This window comes from Globicephala melas, chromosome 2 (assembly GCF_963455315.2).
Source record: "Globicephala melas chromosome 2, mGloMel1.2, whole genome shotgun sequence".
In the NCBI taxonomy this organism is placed as follows: Eukaryota; Metazoa; Chordata; class Mammalia; order Artiodactyla; family Delphinidae; genus Globicephala; species Globicephala melas.
The window spans coordinates 75054852-75073907 of NC_083315.2; the positions used below are offsets into that span (position 1 = coordinate 75054852).

The following is a 19056-nucleotide window of genomic DNA, read 5'->3' on the forward strand; positions in this document are numbered from 1 at the left end:
TGCGTCCTCCCAGAAGCCTTTCCTCTACGTACTTGGAAGTAAACTCTTCTCCATCTCTACCTGCACCTTGTCTTAGTCTACTCAGGCTGTTGTAACAAATTACAATAGACTGGGTGGCTTGTAACCAACAGAAATTTTTCTCACAGTTCTGGAGGCTGGAAGTCTGAGATCAGGGTGCCAGCATGTTGGGGTTCTGGTGAAAACCCTCTTCCAGGTTTCCTCACATGGTGAACAGAGAGTGAGTGAGCTCTTTGGGGTCCCTTTTATAAAGACATTAATCCCATTCATGAGGGCTCCACCCTCATGACTGAATCACCACCCAAAGTCCCCACCTCCTAAGATGCCATGCTATTGAGGGTTAGGATTTCAACATATGAATTTTGGGGGGACAGAAACACTCACTCCATGCACTCCTCTCCAGTGGTACTTGGCATATTTTATGGTTTAGTTGAAAAAATTTTATATATCCATCTTATCTCCTTTATTAGACTCAGTGGTATACCTTATATATTTGAAACCCAGAATGGATCATTTTAATACCACTTTGCTCTATAAGACAAAGCTATTTTCAGTTATATACATGCAAAAATCAGCAATAATCACTATTTTCTTGATTTGTTATTTAGTTTTAAAGCAATGAACAATTTAAAAAAGAAGAATACATTTCCACTTTAAAGGTACGCAAGTGCATTAAAGATATTTCCTGGAAGAAACAAAATTTTTACTTACCAAACAAAATATTATACTTCACAGTTCACTGTAAAATCTGTTTTACTGTTTTACATTTTAAACACAAAACTCTAAGTGGTCACACGGGATAGGAGAATTGAAGTTCTCGGGTTCTGTATCTTTGTCTTTATAATCACTACGCTATCATTTTAAATTTCAAATCTGCTGTTTAAATGCAAGAACAGGCAATAAGTACCACGGGATTTGGAGACCTGAGATGACCAAAGTGAGCTGGGAGGATTCTGAACCATTAGACACTTGCAATGAGCACATGTCACAGTCCACGAGCATCAGGGGCCAACTGCAAAACTGGGAGGTCTCTAAATTGACATCAACAGAGAACATTTATTCAAGGAGAAGTAATATAAAACTGTGATTATTTGAAGTTTACATATATATTAATAAAACTCAACAGTAACCACAGCAGTTGTTTACAAATTTGACCAAAAAACTATTTTGAGGGGGAGGGGCTTTAGTTTTATCCCTGGCATTATATAGAATTGTGATGATGAAAGGAAGACCAACTTTTAGTAAGTTCTATTATTATTTTGCATTCTCTATGGATGATGGCCCCCTTATTGCTGCTGGCAGTGCAGGCAGCTCCCATCTCCCTACCCTTGGTCCACCCGATTCGACAGTAAGCTCATGGAGAGCAGGGGCTACTGTGCGGTCTGCAGTTGTACAGTGTCTGCTGCACAAATAACAGCAGTTCTGAGTGTGGGCCTTGGCAGGACCTCTGAGGATGTCCTCCCTTTTCCTATATGTGAGTCCAGTTTTCTTCATGTACTCTGGACAAAGCAACATATCACAACAGATTCAATACAGAAACAGATGAAAAAATCCAGCTGCTTCTATTAAACCAGACGTTACAAAATTAGCGAAATTTCTTTGTGAACCAATGTCACTCTTCTGACTCACTTTTTTTGTTGTTGTTTGGAAAATACAAGTTATTCCTCATAATATCATATTACATATGTTAGCATGTGATGACTTTGTTATTTTTAAAAGCATTAAAATTAAAAAAAAATTTCTCAGTTTTAGTCTCTAATATGGTAAATATTGATACCTGTGTTCCACGTAAAAAAGAGCTCTTTGGGGGATCTCCCTGGTGGTCCAGTAGGTAAGACCTCACGTTCCCATTGCAGGGGGCCTGGGTCCTATCCCTGGTCAGGGAACTAGATCCCGCATGCATGCTGCAACTAAGAGTTCTCATGCCACAACTAAGAAGCCTGCGTGCCGCAACAAAGATCCCGCGTGCCTCAACTAAGACCTGGCGCAGCCAAAATACATAAGTAAAATAAATAATATAAAAAAAAAAGAGCTCTTCGGAATTCTGAATAATTTTGGAGAATGTAATGGTGTCCTGGGACCAGGAAGTTTGAGAACTGTTGTATTAAAAGCACTGCCTTATATATGGCAGATGCCTATGCACACTTACTTGCTAAATGAATGAGTGACTGACGGCTGGGCTTCAGTTGCTTCTAGGATGTGGACTCTGTGGCTGGAATTGCAGGGAGGGGGCAGGCACCTTAGGCAGTGGTCGGGGATACCGCTGGAAGGTGGGGCTGCCAGGGTCTAGGAGTAGCAGCTCCCATTTAAGCAGTATTGATCCTCCTGGCCACACCAGTGGGGCGGACTGGGCCTCAGGCAGGGAGGTCTGGGGGTGAGAACGATGGTAGCTCTGTGTCCTGGGGTCTTCAGGAGGCTCACCATATCTTGTTTCCCTTGGTGCTGGTAGGCAGGAATTATTCAAATAGTCCTCTCCTGTGAGAGGAACCCAGCAGAATGTATTTCTAGGGATCTCTGGCTGTTAACCCACTGGGTGTGAGCACAACGGCCAGAAACCTGTAGCCTTAGGCAGACAGATCAACCTCTAGGTGCCTCTCGTGGCTCTGCCCTGAGCAATCATGGGACCTCCAGCAAGTCAATTTTCAGCTGGCTGACTCAACCACAAGGTGAGGGTGGGATAAAATGTTTGCACAGTGTCTGGCATATACAGGGTGCACAATATATTAGTCGGTCCATTAGCAATGTCGTTAATAATAATAAAAGGTAAGCTGGGAGGATTGGGGTTAAGGAGGAAGGGTCCTATGGGAGTTCCTCCTGGCCCCTGACTAGTGACAGTTGAAGCTTGGTACAGACCAAGTGTTCTCCACCTTGGCACTATTGACACTTCGTCCTGAATAATTCACTGCTGTGGGGCTGTTCTGTCCATTGTAGGATGTTTAGCAGCGTCCCTGGCTTCTACCCCCATATGCCAACAGCACTCTCTCCCCAGTTGTGGCAACCAAAATCTCCCCTGGGGGGCAGTTTGGAAAACCATCCTACAAGGTATAGATACTCAACCTTTCAGGGCTCTACTGTGGGATGCTTGCCTCCTTGCAATGCCCCAGGCGGATGTCCCACCAGCCTCATGCACACAGATCTTGGCTGACTCCCTGCAGAAGAAATTCTGCCAAGACATTCTCTCAAAGGAACAAGAGGCCTCCTGACTCTGATCCTTTCCCTTGAAGAACCTTCCTGCTAATAGTGGCCACTTCCCTCAGCTTTTGGACAAACCAGGACCCTGGGAAAGCAGTAGCTGACCAGCACAGGATTTGTTGAGGGAAATGTGGACGATACTCAGCAACCCCCGCCGGGGAGGCCATCCTGCCTTTTATCCTTCACCTCGGCTCTAATGGCTTCCAACCCCCAAGTCTCTACTGAAACATCGACTGGGCCAGTTAGTAGCAGAATGGATAAACCAAGGGTGGTATATTCATACGACGGAATGCTACAGTGAACAGAATGATGAGTCACACCTCATGCAAATGCATGGTTGAATCTCACCAACATCATGTTTAGTGAAAGAAGACAGAAGCAAAAGAGCATATACTGTATGTGTCCATTATCGAAAAGCTTCCCCCAAAAGCAAAATAATCTATGTTAAGGCTCAAGAGGTGTGCAAGGGAGGTTTCTGGGATGCTGGCTCAGATTGTGAAAATTCATTGAGCACTTATGATATAGGCACTTTTTTAGATATATATTATACTTCAGTAAAAAATTAACAAAAACAACATTCTGGGCCAAAGGGCAGGAAAGGCCCTTTACCAATATCCCTGTGAACACGGAATAAAAATCATCAGCAATTCTGCCCGGATGGCTCTAAATTATTATTATCATTTTTGGATTCAGCTTGATAAGTGAGATGATGTATGCAAAATAATTAACCTTGTGGTTGACACACAAATTGCTCAGTGAATGGTAATAATTAATACTGCTAATAAGTTATTAACTGACCTAGTATACAAAATAATAATTAAACGTAAAGAACAGCCTTTTTTCTTAAAGGAGAAAAAAAATGTTCTGGAATTTTCAGGCAATCTTTGGGAAGTAATTTCCTAATTCTTTTCGGAGCTCCCTCCAAGCAGTCTTTGAGGAAAGAAAAATCTAAGCCTCTACCTTAGAGTTTCTAGGTCCTGACAAGTAACCAGCACAAAAACAAAGTCCCAAAGGCCAGTGTCATTTGCCCAAAGTGTTCAGTTCACTTCATATCCATCGTTTATTGATCCAATGCACTGTTTAGCCAGGAACCTGGAATCCACCTACCTGATCAAGCATTTGGATCTCTTTGGGCATCAACCTAGTGTGTGAATTTACAGACCAAACAGGTGTGACTGCTGTTGAATTCCTCAGTCTCAGAGTAAAACTCTGGCAGAAAAAGTGAAGTCTAGAAAATGTGCAATGATAGCTCTGTTTTCAACCTGACTGGAAAGAGGATTCTACAAATTCCTGTCTTCTGAGAAAGCCAGCAATTAGACAACCCTCAGCAAGATGAAGCATTTCATTGCAAGCTGTTCTCCTCAACTGCAAATTAGATGCCAAATTAACTCTCAGGAAGATCTGAAACTCCTTCAGATTATTTGCCACCAGAGAAGTCTTATCCTGACTATTTCTTAATAGGATATGCGAGAGACTTCATTGCTAGTTGCAAGCACTTTGAGAAGACTTCTACTCCCAGAGTGGCTTCCTAAACTTTCAGTTCTGCCTACAAACAGCTACACGTCCTTGTGACCTTCGATGCCACTAACAGAACACCTCGTATGCTGTGAAGCAAGTTCTGTTCCACATAGCCAAGAACACTTGGATTCATTGTGACGTACATTTAAAAAAGAAAATCCATGCCCATTTCCGGAGAAAAGGCAGGCTCTTACCTAGTCCCAGGCTTTGTCCATGGGCACTTGATTGGATAAAGATGCACAAAACCAAGAAAATAGAGACACACAGGGAATTTTCCATTTCTCCTGTCTCACCCGGACCGAGGTCTTCTTGCTAATTTCTGAAGCTAAAGAGAGCAGATTGCCTATTGATACTTTGTTAGAGAAGACTGCCCATTAATAATTAACCTTTTAAACATGTTTTCTAGTGTTCAGACACTTTCCTTCCTACACTGAACCCAAATCTAACTCTATCTCATACAAAAAAAAGGTTGATTTACAAAAGTATTTTTTATCCTGATACATTTTGAAAATAAAATATCTTGTCATGTACTCTTACCTTCTTGGGCCAAGGTCACAGTTCTAAATTAATCAATTTAAAGTTAATGTGTTGTGTTTGGAAGTACTGTCAAAGGTCAGGAGTAGGTGACTCCCACATGGTTGCCTAAGTCTCTCTCTGGCAGTATGCAAAGGGGATGCAGGCTCCTGGCAGTGGTATTTCAAATTGCAGGCTAAACCCCAAGAGAAAGGAAAGGACTCTGCTATGTGGAGAGCCCCAGGTGGTCTGTTTTCTATTGAGTTTAGCAAAATTGCTGGTGCCTGTGGTCAAAAAGTGATGGGCGACATTTCTATAGCTGAAAGGGGCAGAAAACCTCTATCCTCAGTCTAAGAAGGAGCTGATGGAGGAGCAAAGATGCAGAACTGGATGCCTTTGCTGGGTGCCCAATTGAAAGATGGCCCTAGAGTAAACACACTCTTTCCTCCTCTGTGTTAATGGATGCTCTAACTGGGTAGACGACTGAGAAGTAAGGCCACTTGGCAAAACCAGACAGGGGAAATTCAGGTGTGGCTCTTGTAATATTCCTTGCGTTTCTAGTTTTATTTAAACTTTATTCATTTTTCAAACTTTTAAAAAATATCTATTATATTCCAGGCACTGCTCTAGGTACTTGAGATATGCAAGTGAAGAGAACAGACAAAGATTCCAGTCCTTGTGGAGCTTATGTACCACAGGAGATGGGAGGAGTCAGATAACAGGCAATAGACATAATAAATAAGAGATTTATGTAGATTGGTAGAATGTAATCAGAGCTATGGGAAAAGGAAAAGTATGGCTGAGTTAAGGGGGTTGGGGAAGGTAGTGATTTTAAATAGAATGGTCAAGGTGAGCCTTGTTGGAAGCTGAACTTTGAGCAAGGGTTTGAGGAAGTTGCCCCTGTGGACATGTGGAGGAGAGCATCAGGTAGCCAGAACAGCCAGTGCAAAGGCCCTGAGGTAGGAGCATGCCTGGAATGTCCCAGGAACAGCAAGGAGGCCAGTGATTAGGGACTTTGGCTTTTATAGTATGAGACATGGGGAACCATTCTGAGCAGAAGAGTGATATGATTTGTATAATATTTGTAAAAGATCATTTTAGTTTCTAAGACTAGGAGCAAATTATTAGCAAACAAGGGTGCAAGTGGGTAGATCTGCTAAGAGGCTATTACAGTGATCCAGCAAGAGGTGATGGTGCCTTGGTTCAGCACAGTAACAGTGGAATTGGGGACTGATGGATGGGTGGTGGATATATGTTGAAGGTAGATACAACAGGATTTCCTGACTACTGGGATGCAGAGAAAGAGAGGAGTTGAAGATGACTTCAAGGACTTTGGCTTGAGCAAGTGGGACAATGGTGTTGCTAGCAGCTGAGATAGGAAAGGATGTGAGTGGAGCAGGTTTGGTGATGGAAAATCAAAAATTCAGTTTTGCCCAGGTGGAGTCTGAGATGCCTCTTAGACATCCAAGGGGAAATGTTGGGTAGGCAGTTAGATAACTTGGTGATCATTGCCCGGATGAAACGAACTGATAGGACCTTCTGAAACCACCGGCAGTTTGGACAGACTGATCCTAGGCCAAAGCTTAACTCTGTAGTGTCTTGTGGCTGCACCAGCTTCCAGAGGACTATACCTTGGAGACCATCTAGTCAAATGCATGATTTCTGAGCAGAGGTTTCTGTGCTGGCTTCTTGGCTGGCTCCATCCTACCTGCATAGTTAAGCAGGATCTGAAGGTTCCACTTTACTTCTTATTTCCCAGAAAGTTGGAACCTAAAACCAGCTGACTATCTACCTGGCTCCTCTCCCCTGGGCCCACCTCATCTCTTATCCTTTGGGTACTGCCAGGTACCAACTCCACCCCCGGCCTCACTCTACAGATTAACTCACCAAGAAACCAGTGAATCCAAGTGCCTCTGGGATCCTGGGTCTATTATCAACTAGCTGGCAAAATGTTACTTAACCTTAATGAGTTCCATCTCCTCACCTGTAAAATAAGAGAACATAGGCGGGGGATAATACTTTGAGGTATCAACAATATATTTCTCCCAACCTCTTCCCTCACCCTCTCCCTTCCACTTAAGAAGAGTAAAGTAGAGAGAAGACTATAAACCTTTTGTCTTCCTGAAACTTAGGACCTAGAGTAAGTGAATTCTAACCAACAATGGCAAGTAAAAGGCTAAAAATGTTTCAAAGGGATGTGAAGGGAGAAAGAGTACCCCTACCATCCCAGCACTAGAAAGAGAGTGTCTTGGGCTTTCTAAGTGGGTGGGGAGAGAGGGAGATTTGCCTATGAGGGCAGAGGGGACAGTCCCTTGTTTCCAGAAAGTGGTAAGAACCCAAAGAAAAAATGGCTGTGAGTGTGTCAGCAGGGGGACAAAAGATGTCCCTGTGCCTGCCATGCGGTGTGAGTAGCAGTAAGCCTCCGGTGCCAAGAGGTCATGAAGATGGGGAGGAGTGGCCCCTTAGTGGTCACCTATGTGGACTGATGTCAGATGATCAGGTGCTTACCCCTAACCCCATTTCTGGGTATTGTGTCAGATCCAGAAGTGTGGGTGGGGCGGGGTAAGAAAGAATCTAGGAGGGCCTAAATAATAGGAGTTTGGAGTCATAACTCAGGTGGGTTACAGAAAATAAAGGTATTTCTTCCACATCAGAATTTGCGGACTGAGATTCACACTTCTACAAACACAGGTATATCATTAGTATTACGGATTTATATGTGAAGTGCCCAGCCAAGTGCCTGGTTCATGGTAGAAGTTCAGTAAATTACAGTGACTTATTTTGAGGCAGTATGCTTAGTGGTCAAGAGTCCAGGCTTTGGAATCAGACAGATCTAAGTTAAGGTCCCTGGCCTATCACTTCCTAACTGGGTGACCTGGGGCAAGTCATTAGTGTTCTGAGCTTTAGATTTTTCCATCTGTGTAGTGGGACTAAGTATATCTACCTGATGAGATTAAAGGAGATAATGTAAAGAGGTAAGTCCTTAGCAATCCTGCCAAGCAGGAAATAATAAATGGCAGCTATTCTTACCATTTTTATTGTTTTTAATTCATGTAGGGGGTCCAGGAGGTAGATAACAGCACGATCACAGGATTAAAATTTAGTGGAAAATTAAAAGGGGAGGAAAACAGAAGGGTCTGGATCAGTGGTTCCAAAATCTGATTGAGGGTTGGAATCAGAGTCAGCCTGAGAGTTCAGGAAAAGAATTATAGGCTCTTCCCATGACCAAGTGAATGAGAACTTCCAGGGCTGGAGCCTGGACAACCTTAATTTTAAACAAACTCTTCAGATTATTCTTGGTCACCCAAAGTTTGAGAACCATATCCTCAGAGTGGTGCTTGAGACATCTGTTGGGGCACAAGAAGAAAATAATAGATCTTTCTGATTTTTCTTGTGTCACCTGCTCTCGGCTGAATGTTTGTGTCCCCCACAAATTAGTATATGAAACCTAGCCCCCAGGGTGATGGTAAATGGATAGGGCATTTGGTAGGTGATGAGATCATGATGGCAGAGGCCTCATGAATGGGATCAGTGTCCATATGAAATGAACCCCAGACAGTTCCCTAGCCCCTTCCTCCATGTGACGTTACAATGAGAATATGGCCATCTGTGAGGTCTTCATCAGACACCAAATCTGCTGGTGCCTTGATCTTGGACTTCCCAGCCTCCAGAACCGTGAGAAATAAATTTCTGTTGTTTGTAAGCCACCCAGTCTATGGTATTCTATTATAGCCTCCCAAACCAATGAAGATATCACCTTTGAAAATTTTGTGTATATATAATGCTTATAATATATTTATACTGTATCACTTGTATACAGTACTATGTATTAGTGCTATATACTTTATAAACAGGTAAATGTCCATGTATTTTGGAGGGGCACTCAAAATTTTTTTCAAACTGACAAAAGTGCTTCATTAAAAATGTGTGAAGGCTCTGCCTTAGAGGGATGCAATGGCCCCCAGGCCTTTGGGACCTGATTATAAGGTAGTTGATCCTATCAATACATTGGAATCAGTAGATCCATCAGTGGGATCTTTAGTCATTTCCACACCCCAGAAAGCCCAGCAGGTGATGGAGGACACTTCATTTCCCATGGCCTGATCCCACGGAGCCTGAAGCCTCCAGCGAGTTAGCAGCATTGTGCACAGTGGTAGGGCCCAGTGCTTTCTCTTGTCTGCAATCCTCAATCTAAAATAATAATGGTCTTACAGCTAGATCCCTAAAAATTGCCCTGTACTTGCTTCCTTTTCATTTGAAGAGCTTCTTGAAGAAATAGAGATTTCAAGAGGCTGGACTTTAATGACCTGAACGTAACCTTTCCTTTTAGTGTAATGGCGATAAGAAAGTTAATCGGAAGAAAAAATATTTTACATAGATAAAGACAGCAAGAGGAGGGAGAAGGCGTGGGATCAAGGTGAAAATCTCTGATGATGGGAGACACAGGGCTTTATATTCCAAATCAGATTTTCTTGCTTTCATCATCAGAAACTGGGGATACCTGAGAATTGTAGCCTCTTGGCAGAATTCCGAGGAAAGAATAATTGAAACAGTACGTTTTGGATTGGTACTATTATTTCCCTCATTTTACAGTTGAGATTTAAGAGATTAAGAACTAGAACAAAACCATATTTTATCAGTAAAAGGCTGAGGGAGAGGAAATCAAGGCCACCTGAATCCAGGGTCAGTTTTCTAAACCATATGCCGTCAATCCCTGGCTTTCCTCAGGCCTGCACTGAGCTTTCTTTCCTCATTCTTATTCCACTTCCAAGATGAAATTTATAAAGTTTGTAGGATCACGTCATTGGAAAATGACTACCCTCTCCTACACCTGCTTGGGGCCAGACTGCCACCAGGAAAATGACCAAGCTTTAATGGGGCACAGATCGATCTGTGTGGACATTCTTGTACTACGTGGGAATGAAACTGAGCAGGACCCTGTGGGGCTCCTGGACATGAAAGCCTTTCTGTGTCCCCCATTCCTTGTTTGTAGGGAACAGACTCCAGCTTCCATGACCTTCCCTGAGTTGCAAAGGGCAGATTCTAACAGTTGCTAATCAGGGAAGGGAGGGGATGCGGAGACAAGGGAGGAGCAGTCAAGAAACAATAGTGCAGCCTTGGGGGCAGGTCATGGTTCTGCCTCAAGGATACACATAACAATATCTTTAAGTTCTTTATAGAACTAACCCCCGCCTCCCATTCTTCATTCCAGAGAAGACCACCTGAGAGGCCAGATTAAAGGAACCAGAGAAGTTCATCAAGAGATTATCTGAGACCAGATTAAAGGAGTGCAGGCCCCTCACACACCCTAATTTATCAGCAACCTCGCACTTGAACTATCGCTATAAAACTCCTCACCAAAACCTCCGGGGTGGGGGACACACAGTTTTCAAGGGCAGGAGCCTGCTGTGTCCACCTTTGCTTGCCAAAGCAATGAAGTTATTCTTTTCTACTTTACCCAAAACTCTGTCTCCGAGATTCGATTCAGCACTGGTGCACAGAGGCCGCGTTTTTGGCAACAAAAACAAGTAGGGACACTTCTTTGAGCTGGCTTGGAACATGTCCTTATTTGAAAAGGGGTTGGCCTGGAGTCTAACCTTTTCCTTATCTGTTTCCTTATCTGTTTTTTAAGACAAGTAAACAAATAAAAGGTGAACACAAGATTGCAGATGATGTTTTAGATTATTTGAAAGAATGTTTCAAGCATTTCAAGCAGGTATTTATTCATCCAAGATCATCATGCCTGAATCGATTAACCTTTTCAGATTAACCTCTGCGTGGGGTCTGCCTCTGACTAGTTGTGTGACCTTGTGTAAATAATGTAACCGCTCTTTGCCTCAGTTTTCTCATCTGTAAAATGGAAGTGTGAGGATGAAATGTTATTACATGGAATGTGCTTGGCACAATCAGAGCTCATTTGATTTTTGTAACAAATGAGACAAAAATTAGTTCCTCCATTTTACAAGTGAGAAAACTGAGACTCTGAGATTCCTTGTCTGAGGCCACATGTCTAATCTATGTAGATTGGATCTACGGACTTCTGGGTCCCTGTAAACTCTGATACTCTCTCATTCCCAGAGTCTAAAGTGAAGAGCTAGGGAGCAAAGAGATGAGAACTCCTTTTACACTTATTTTTATGTTTCCTGATCTGTGCTGGCCCTTTTATTCTCCCCATCAGAATTACAGCTGCCGGTTTGTGGAACAATGAAAGAACAAACAAACAAAACCAGAGCTATCTTTTTTGTGACTAGATACTCCGGAACCAATAATGCATTTTATGAGTTTAGTAGTTCCAGTAGAATGGAAAAGCTTTTTCCTCTGTTTGCATTATGCTTGGAAGCAAAAAGAAGTAAAGATTTAAGTTGGTTTTGAACAGCTAGACAGACACAGACCATTGCTGGCTCCTTCAAGTTTGACAAGGGTTTTCTCCTCTGTGGGTAAGAGCGTGGGCATAGTAGACTCTGTGCCAGCATCCTATAGCTGCTTCGGGTGTTGGTGGGGCTTGATGAGGGGTGCTCATGCTGGGCTCCCAAGGGAGACCAACCAAGCTATGAACTGAATTGGCTGATTGCAGTAAACTAAGGGCACAGTTTGGGAAGGTGAGCCATTAGCACGGCAGCTCTCTTTCTCTGGGTCCCAGTGCTTCTGACAATGGGATAGCCAGAGGCACTGTCCTTATTCCCAGTATCAGGCAGGACTGGGGCATCACTTAGATCGAAGTGGCCAAAGACTCTCTACAGCAGCTGGTGTTTGCTCCATGTCACACAGTCATTTCACAAAAGCTTTCTGAGCTCAGCAAATGAAGTCCTTGGCTACAAGAAATCAGGAACAGTTCCCAGAGATATGCTTCAAGTGCTGCCAGTGACTCATCACGTTTCCACAGGGTATCTTACTGTCATGATTAGTCATCAATTCCTAGGCAGGCCTAGAAGTCAGGGGTTAACAGTTCAGGTGCCAACTCCCAAAGATACCAGACTCTATGAGATCTCACTGAAACCTCAGGAACAACCCTATAATGATGCATGTATGATTATTCCCTTTATACAAAGAGGAAAACTGAGGCTTAGGGAGTTACTGAGTTGCCCAAATCCACACTCTAGTAAGTGGTGGAATGAAATCTGAAATTATGTTTGTCTTACTCCAAAGCACACACAACAAAAGGTAGTTTTGCCAAGGTTGTAGGAATTGGCTATGAGCTCTTCATGTATCTAAGATTTAAAAAAATGATTTTGTGGGCTTCCCTGGTGGCGTAGTGGTTGAGAGTCCACCTGCTGATCCAGGGGACATGGGTTCGTGCCCCGGTCCAGGAAGATCCCACATGCCGCGGAGCGGCTGGGCCCGTGAGCCATGGCCGCTAAGCCTGCACGTCCGGAGCCCGTGCTCCGCACGACAGAGGCCACAACAGTGAGAGGCCCGCGTACCGCAAAAAAAAAAAAAAAGAAAAAGGGAATTGTGCTCGTGCACTGCAGATAGACATAGAGCATGTGTTTATTATTGTTATTTTATTTTTTAAAATTTTATTTATTTATTTAATAAATTTATTTATTTATTTATTTATGGCTGCATCGGGTCTTTGTTGCTGCATGCAGGCTTTCTCTAGTTGTGGCAAGCGGGGCTACTCTTTGTTGCGGTGTGCGGGCTTCTCATTGCAGTGGCTTCTCTTGTTGCGGAGCACGGGCTCTAGAGCACAGGCTCAGTAGTTGTGGCACACGGGATTAGTTGCTCCGTGGCATGTGGGATTTTCCCGGACCAGGGATCGAACCCCCCTGTCCCCTGCATTGGCAGGCAGATTCTTAACCACTGTGCCAACAGGGAAGCCCCTATTATTATTATTTGAAAAACAAATGTTCTCAAGCCGTTTCTCAGCTATTTAATGGAGATAGCTTGAAACAGCCCATGAAACATAGCAGAAGACAGATGTAATGGAGACATTATGGTTGAAATATATAATTTATACAAAGATTAATTGTCCCCAATCAACAGTAAAAAAGACCAGCCAAGATGAGGGGACTGGAACCTTTGCCCAGGAAGCTTTGGCATGGACAGAACAGTGTGCTTGATAGGAAATTGTCAGGGTGAGACTGCTACAAAAGACCTAATTTATACACCATCAATAGTCATCCAGTTACTCTTGAAACCATTTGGGTTAGGTCATGCCTAAGGGTCCTCCAGAATGCAACAACGAGATACTCTGACATGCTTTGATAATTCTGTTAAGACATAATTTTTTTAAAAAAAGGTAAAATCATGACTCTCATTCAGATATAAAACTGAACATATGGTTAAGTATTTAACTCATTAATGAGGAAGCTGTTCAGGGTGTTATAACTAGTTCAAAGGAGAAGATAAAACCTCCACAAATTTATATGGATAAAGGGATGTTGAAATGAATGGGCAAGTGGAAGCACATTTAGCTTCCGGGGAAGTCAATCAAACTTCTACAGGATAGCACAGAACCTGCATTTTGCACTTGTGTTAGTTCTCTACAATGTACACAGTTGTAAAATGCCTCTAGAATCAGATAACCTAGGAAGGGTGTGCTGGGTGTGGGCAGTGCATAGTTTTCTATTGAAGCACAAAATTTCCCTTGTCATTCCTGTTGTTAAGAAATGATAAAGGAATTATTTAGCTGTAGAATTTTAAGATAACAGGTTATATATAACTATTTCTTTTGGAGGAAAAGACTGTCTCTTGATATTTGTTTCTTGAGTGGAGGCTTTATGATAGCAGAGAATTTGTATTTCCTTGCTGGCTTCTCTGTTTTTAGACCCATTAGCAAGCAAATTATTTAAAATCTTTGGGCCTCAGTTTCCCTACTCTAAAAGAGGGACAGTACTATTATTAACTTCATAGGATTTGGGGGAAGAATGAGAATAATCCGTGAAGGGTGCTTAGCACAGTGCCTGCTATCCTTATTTTTACTGATTACAGTCTTTCATCATGCTTTTTATTTCTCCTATACATACATGTTCCCTCCCTTCTCCTTTTCTACCCATTTAACTGACTATAATAACAGATTTATAGTGTTTTTGAAAAAATAATATAGATAGGGTCTATGCTTCCTGGTCTTGATTTTGAAATTGACTCCCTAAGTTGTTATGCATTCCTTTGTATTAAAAAAATAAAGCACTCTCCAAAACATATTTGTTTTCTGAATACTTCCCATCATCAGTTTTAGAACAGCTAACCCTGAATTTAAATTGAAAAATGTGGCTCCTTTTCTCAGGTTAATGGCCAGAGAAAGCAGGCTCTAGAGTGGGAAAGGCCCACAGAGGGGTCCTTCCAGGGGTGCTAGGGACAGGACCCGCCGCCTGGAGAGGTCACTCTCGGGAGTCAGGACTGGGAAGTCACTGGTGAGTCTATCCCCGTCTGACTCCTTAGACCCTAGGGGTCACAACCAAGGGCCAGAGAGTCTGCAGCAGGCCAGGAAAGAACTGACCACAAAGGTCTGCCCACGGCAGGTAGTGCAAACCTGCCTTTGGGAAGTTTTTTTCCTTTGGGTTGGGTGGAGGGGGTGAATATTTTCAAACGCGAGGAGGAATTCCTGGAGGTCTCTGGGTCAGGATACCTGTGTGGATTTGACCCCATTGTCACCAGCGAAGCCCATTAACAATTCCCGGGAAATAGAAATAGAATCTGGGTGATAAAGTCTAACCTTTTTTTTTTTTTTTTCCTTTTCCTTTATGCTTGGTCTAGTTGCATTTGCTCAGAGGTGGTCGCGCGCACAGGCTTTGTACCCGGCCCTTCAGACCCGAATTCTTGGTGTGAAATGGCTATGGCCGGCACCTCAGCTCCGGAGCGTGCGCAGAAGCGCTGCACGCGCCACTGCAATTCAAGATGGCGGTGGGGGCGGGCCGTGCGCAGAGACGCTGCGCCGGGAACGTGAGCAGCGCGCCCAGGGCCCGCCCCTGGTAGCTTCATCCCCTCCGTACTGAGGAGATCTCTAGAAAGCAGTCCACCTCACGGCCTGTCCGGGAGAGTGCCGACTCTACGGAGCGAATGCTCACCTCTCCGTTTTGTGACGGAAAGATAAAGCTTTCCTTTGCTTCTGAACCAAAGTCGGTCTCGTTCCTGGCTCAAATGACACCTGGCAGGAGAACGCTTGTTGGGGCCCAGCTGGAAAGGCCCAGCGCCATCAGCCCCAATTTCAGTTCTCCCACCTTGAGAAAGTGCCAGATTATTCAGGTGAGGCCCACAGGCACCCTCCCCTTTCCTTAGCAGCCTGAGTTTTGCAGGGAAGAAGGCATCTGAGTAAGTGCTTTGCTCTGAGTGAACCAGGATGGGGAAGGAGCTTTTATCTCTAGGCAAAGTTCAGGGAAAGGAGAACAAAAATATTGCTGTGTCTAGGCTTCCTTTAAATGTATGGTAACTGGAGTGATACCCTGGAGAGAGCTGTTTTTCACTCCACAGTTCCCCTCCGATCACGATCACGTAATCTGACTGTCAGGCTGAGCGGGGGCGGGGGCGGGCGGTGGAATCCTGGGAGAAAGAACCATCATTTTGATGCCTCAGGAAACAGCGACGATTAGATCTCAGCGGTCAACGGTGTGTAATTGGGATTTTGGGGCTGGGAGAACACAGTCAGATTTACACAGGGCTCTTCGCCTCTGGGCATTCTTTTTTTCTGCTATCATATCATCTCTGGAGCAAAACTGCTTGTTTTAGCTCTTGATAGAAAAGTAACTTCCCTTTTCCATTTTTCACAGGCAATGTGTAAACAATGAAGAAAGTGATAGGATGTCAATATGTGTAGCAATACCTACTTTTGGCCATACTTGGTGCCATGGAGAGAGACCGTAGAGTAGAAGAGCTGAGTTTGAGTCCAGTTCTACACTGTTGTGACGCTTCTACAATGGGGATAATGAAACCTGTGATTCCAACCTCACAAGGCCATGAGAATGAAGAATGGTAAATAACCAAACATTCTGAAGCAATAAAAGAACCCACATGAAGGAGAGACCCCAGGCTGGGATGTCAAGTGGGTGAGTGTGTTTGTGGAACACAGAGATTTCAGGAGACTTGGGGGCCCAAGCAGTTCTGCTTCCTGACCTAAGAGCAGGACACCCCTCGTCGCCACAGGGGCCCAAGGCAGCTGCCAGCCACCAGCAGAGGGAAAGGTCTGGCTCCTAGCTGGTCAAGGCTCTCCTAGAAGGCATAGAGGGAGTGCTAAAGTGCCCACCTTAAGTGGTTTATAGGTGTCGGGGAGGAAGAAATTTTCCTCTACCATTCTATGTTCTTCTGACTGGTCTAAGAGTTAAATCGACAGGAGACAGATTAACAGGAGAAAAAGTAAACAAAAGTTTAATAACATGGGAGAGACCCAGGAAAACTGAGTAACTTGCCAAAATGGCCAAAGCCCTCCCCTTAAATACCATCTTCAGCTAAAGACACAAGAGGATGTTGGGGGTAGTGGTTTGGGACTTAAAAGGAGAGGAACGCAATTCCCGTGAAGATGGAAAAGCAAATGTTTGTCAAACAGTCATTTGCTGGACCACACAGAAACAATGGGACACAGAGTGGACTCTGATCTCTAGGCCCTGCTGTGTTTTTCCTACCACACTAACCCCATATTCTTTGCAGAGATCTCTGGTGATAGCTCTGTTCTGGAAACAGGCCCTCTGTCTAAATTCTTTTAGGTAGTTAGGGAGAAGGTCACAGTTTCTTCCTGAGTCTTTTGGGCTTTAATTATTTTCATCTCAAAATAATCTGCCTGTCAAAGAGACCTTTTGGGGTGGCAAATTTTGGCTCCCCTACATGGGCTTCAGCAAGGAAACCAAAATATGAATGGGCTACCTCACAAAAATAATACCTGCAGACTTAGGAAGTAGGGGTCAAGGGCAGCTGAGATCTAGTGGGAAGCAGGAGAGCTGAGGGCTATTGCAGTGAGGGAATTCCTGGGGACCTCACCCTTACTCGCAAGTGGATAAAGCCTGGGAATTTTAGTTATTAACGTGGTAAGGAATTAATATTACGATGAAGCTTGCTTTAGGTGTCTCTCTGACTCTCTTTGCTGCCTTCCTGTCTTTGCTGCCTACTGCCCCCAAACTGAGTTCAGAGCCTTTGAACTGCCTTCAACCTCCCCCCTCCCCCCAGGAAAATTGCTGCTTGGTTTTGCTTTCTCCCTGGAGACCCAGGAGGAGAGAGGCCTCGGTACACAAGTGAGATCCTCCAAACAATGCATGTGGATATTAAAGAGAAGGTGTCAAAGGGCTGAGCCCTGGGAGTTTCAACACTTGCAAGTTGGGCAAGTGAGGAGGCACTTTTCTGCTTTTGCCAAATTATTTCTCAAGAACAAGTTCTTAATGATAATGAGACAGGCTGGGAGCTGGGACCCTTTGCTGCAAGTGCTGCAGTGCTTGCACCTGGACACACCTCTCCTCGAGCAACAGAATGCAAAGAAACTATAACGGACTAAAAATAACTCTGTGCATGCACAGTTGGGGCAAATTCTGGACAAAAGATACAAAAAGACCAGACAACCCAACTGCCACTTCTGAAGAGCCAGGGGCAAAAGCAGGGTACTACACATGCCCCCTGCACTCAACACCACCAGAGCCTGGGCAAAACATCTAAGCCATCCCTCCAGTCCGACCCCTGGATACACCCCTACCCTCACCCCATATAAGGAACCAGCTTGCCCCCCACCCCCTCAGGGAGCAAGCAAGGGAACCTATTACTTGTTTTTGCTCCCTCCTGCTACAGCAGGAGCCCCAGTAAAGACTTGCCTGAATTTCTTGTCTGGCCTCTAATCAATTTCTATGGATTGGGGAAGGCCAAGAACTGTGGTCGGTATCAGTAACATTTCTGGTTGAAGGGTGGGAACAATACTGCTATAAATGAATGTATGAGTCAATTTCTGGGCAACTTCACCATCATTGAATATTAGCATTCAACCTTTTTGTTTTGTTTTGTTTCTTTTAGAATATGTAAATCGTCATTTTCAGACTGCTTTCACTTACGTTGCTTTGATTTCTGGTGAGCATTAACATTTACCCACTGTTTGTCTACTAACTGTATTTCCCTTATGGGAATGGTCCCGTCTTTTACCTGTTTATCTTTGGAAATCTTGACATTTATCTTACAAATTTGAATTAGCTATTTTTGATAGATCTTAATTCCTTGTAATGTTTGATAAAAATATTTTCCCTCTTAAAAAAATATCTTTTGTAATGCTGATTTTTATAGTGCAATCGTTTAAATAGCCTCAAAGCTGATAAAGTTAAAATTCCCCCAGACAGGTGATAACCCTTTTTTTTCAATTTTCTGCAAGTTCTTCCATAATTAGATTTTATATTTAAATCTTTAATCAAACAAAGCTTATTTTGGTGAATGTTTTATTTTTAATAACTTTCTCTATTATAAAATCAAAAACACGGCAAAAAAGATCCATAATTTCACCATCCAGAGATAACCACTGTTGACATTTTTGTATAGATACCTCTAAATTGTTTCCTGTTTATATATTTGTTTTTCAAAAAATACCTGCTAACATACTTTACAAACTCTTTAATAACCTGTCTTAACAACATATTAATGACATATTTCAGTGGCATTAAATATTCTTTTAAAATATTGTTTGAAACAGCTGTGGTGCATTGTATTCTATAGATGTGCCATAATTGGCTTCATTCCCTACTGTTTTTTATTAACTCTCATGTATCTAAGATATCACTGTTATTAACAGCGCTGGTATAAACATACTTAAGCATAAATCTTGGTCCCCATTTCTGATCACTTCCTTTGCTTAAATTTCTTAAAGTGGAATTGCTGAGGTAAAATTATAAATATATGTACATTTTTTTTTACCTTTTCTTA

General features: G+C 43.3%; 1 protein-coding gene across 1 annotated transcript in view; it reads right to left on the reverse strand.

Annotated features, from left to right (window-relative positions):
* The window catches only part of LIPC (lipase C, hepatic type), a 173896-nt gene that overhangs the window by 150111 nt on the left and 4729 nt on the right, over positions 1-19056 (reverse strand). Inside the window, exons 2-3 of the mRNA XM_060293564.2 lie at positions 7129-7225; positions 4923-5053 (exon numbers count right to left, since the gene is read on the reverse strand). Coding sequence (XP_060149547.1) covers positions 4923-5007 — 85 coding nt within the window. The 5' untranslated portion in view covers positions 5008-5053; positions 7129-7225. The remainder of the gene's footprint in view (positions 1-4922; positions 5054-7128; positions 7226-19056) is intronic.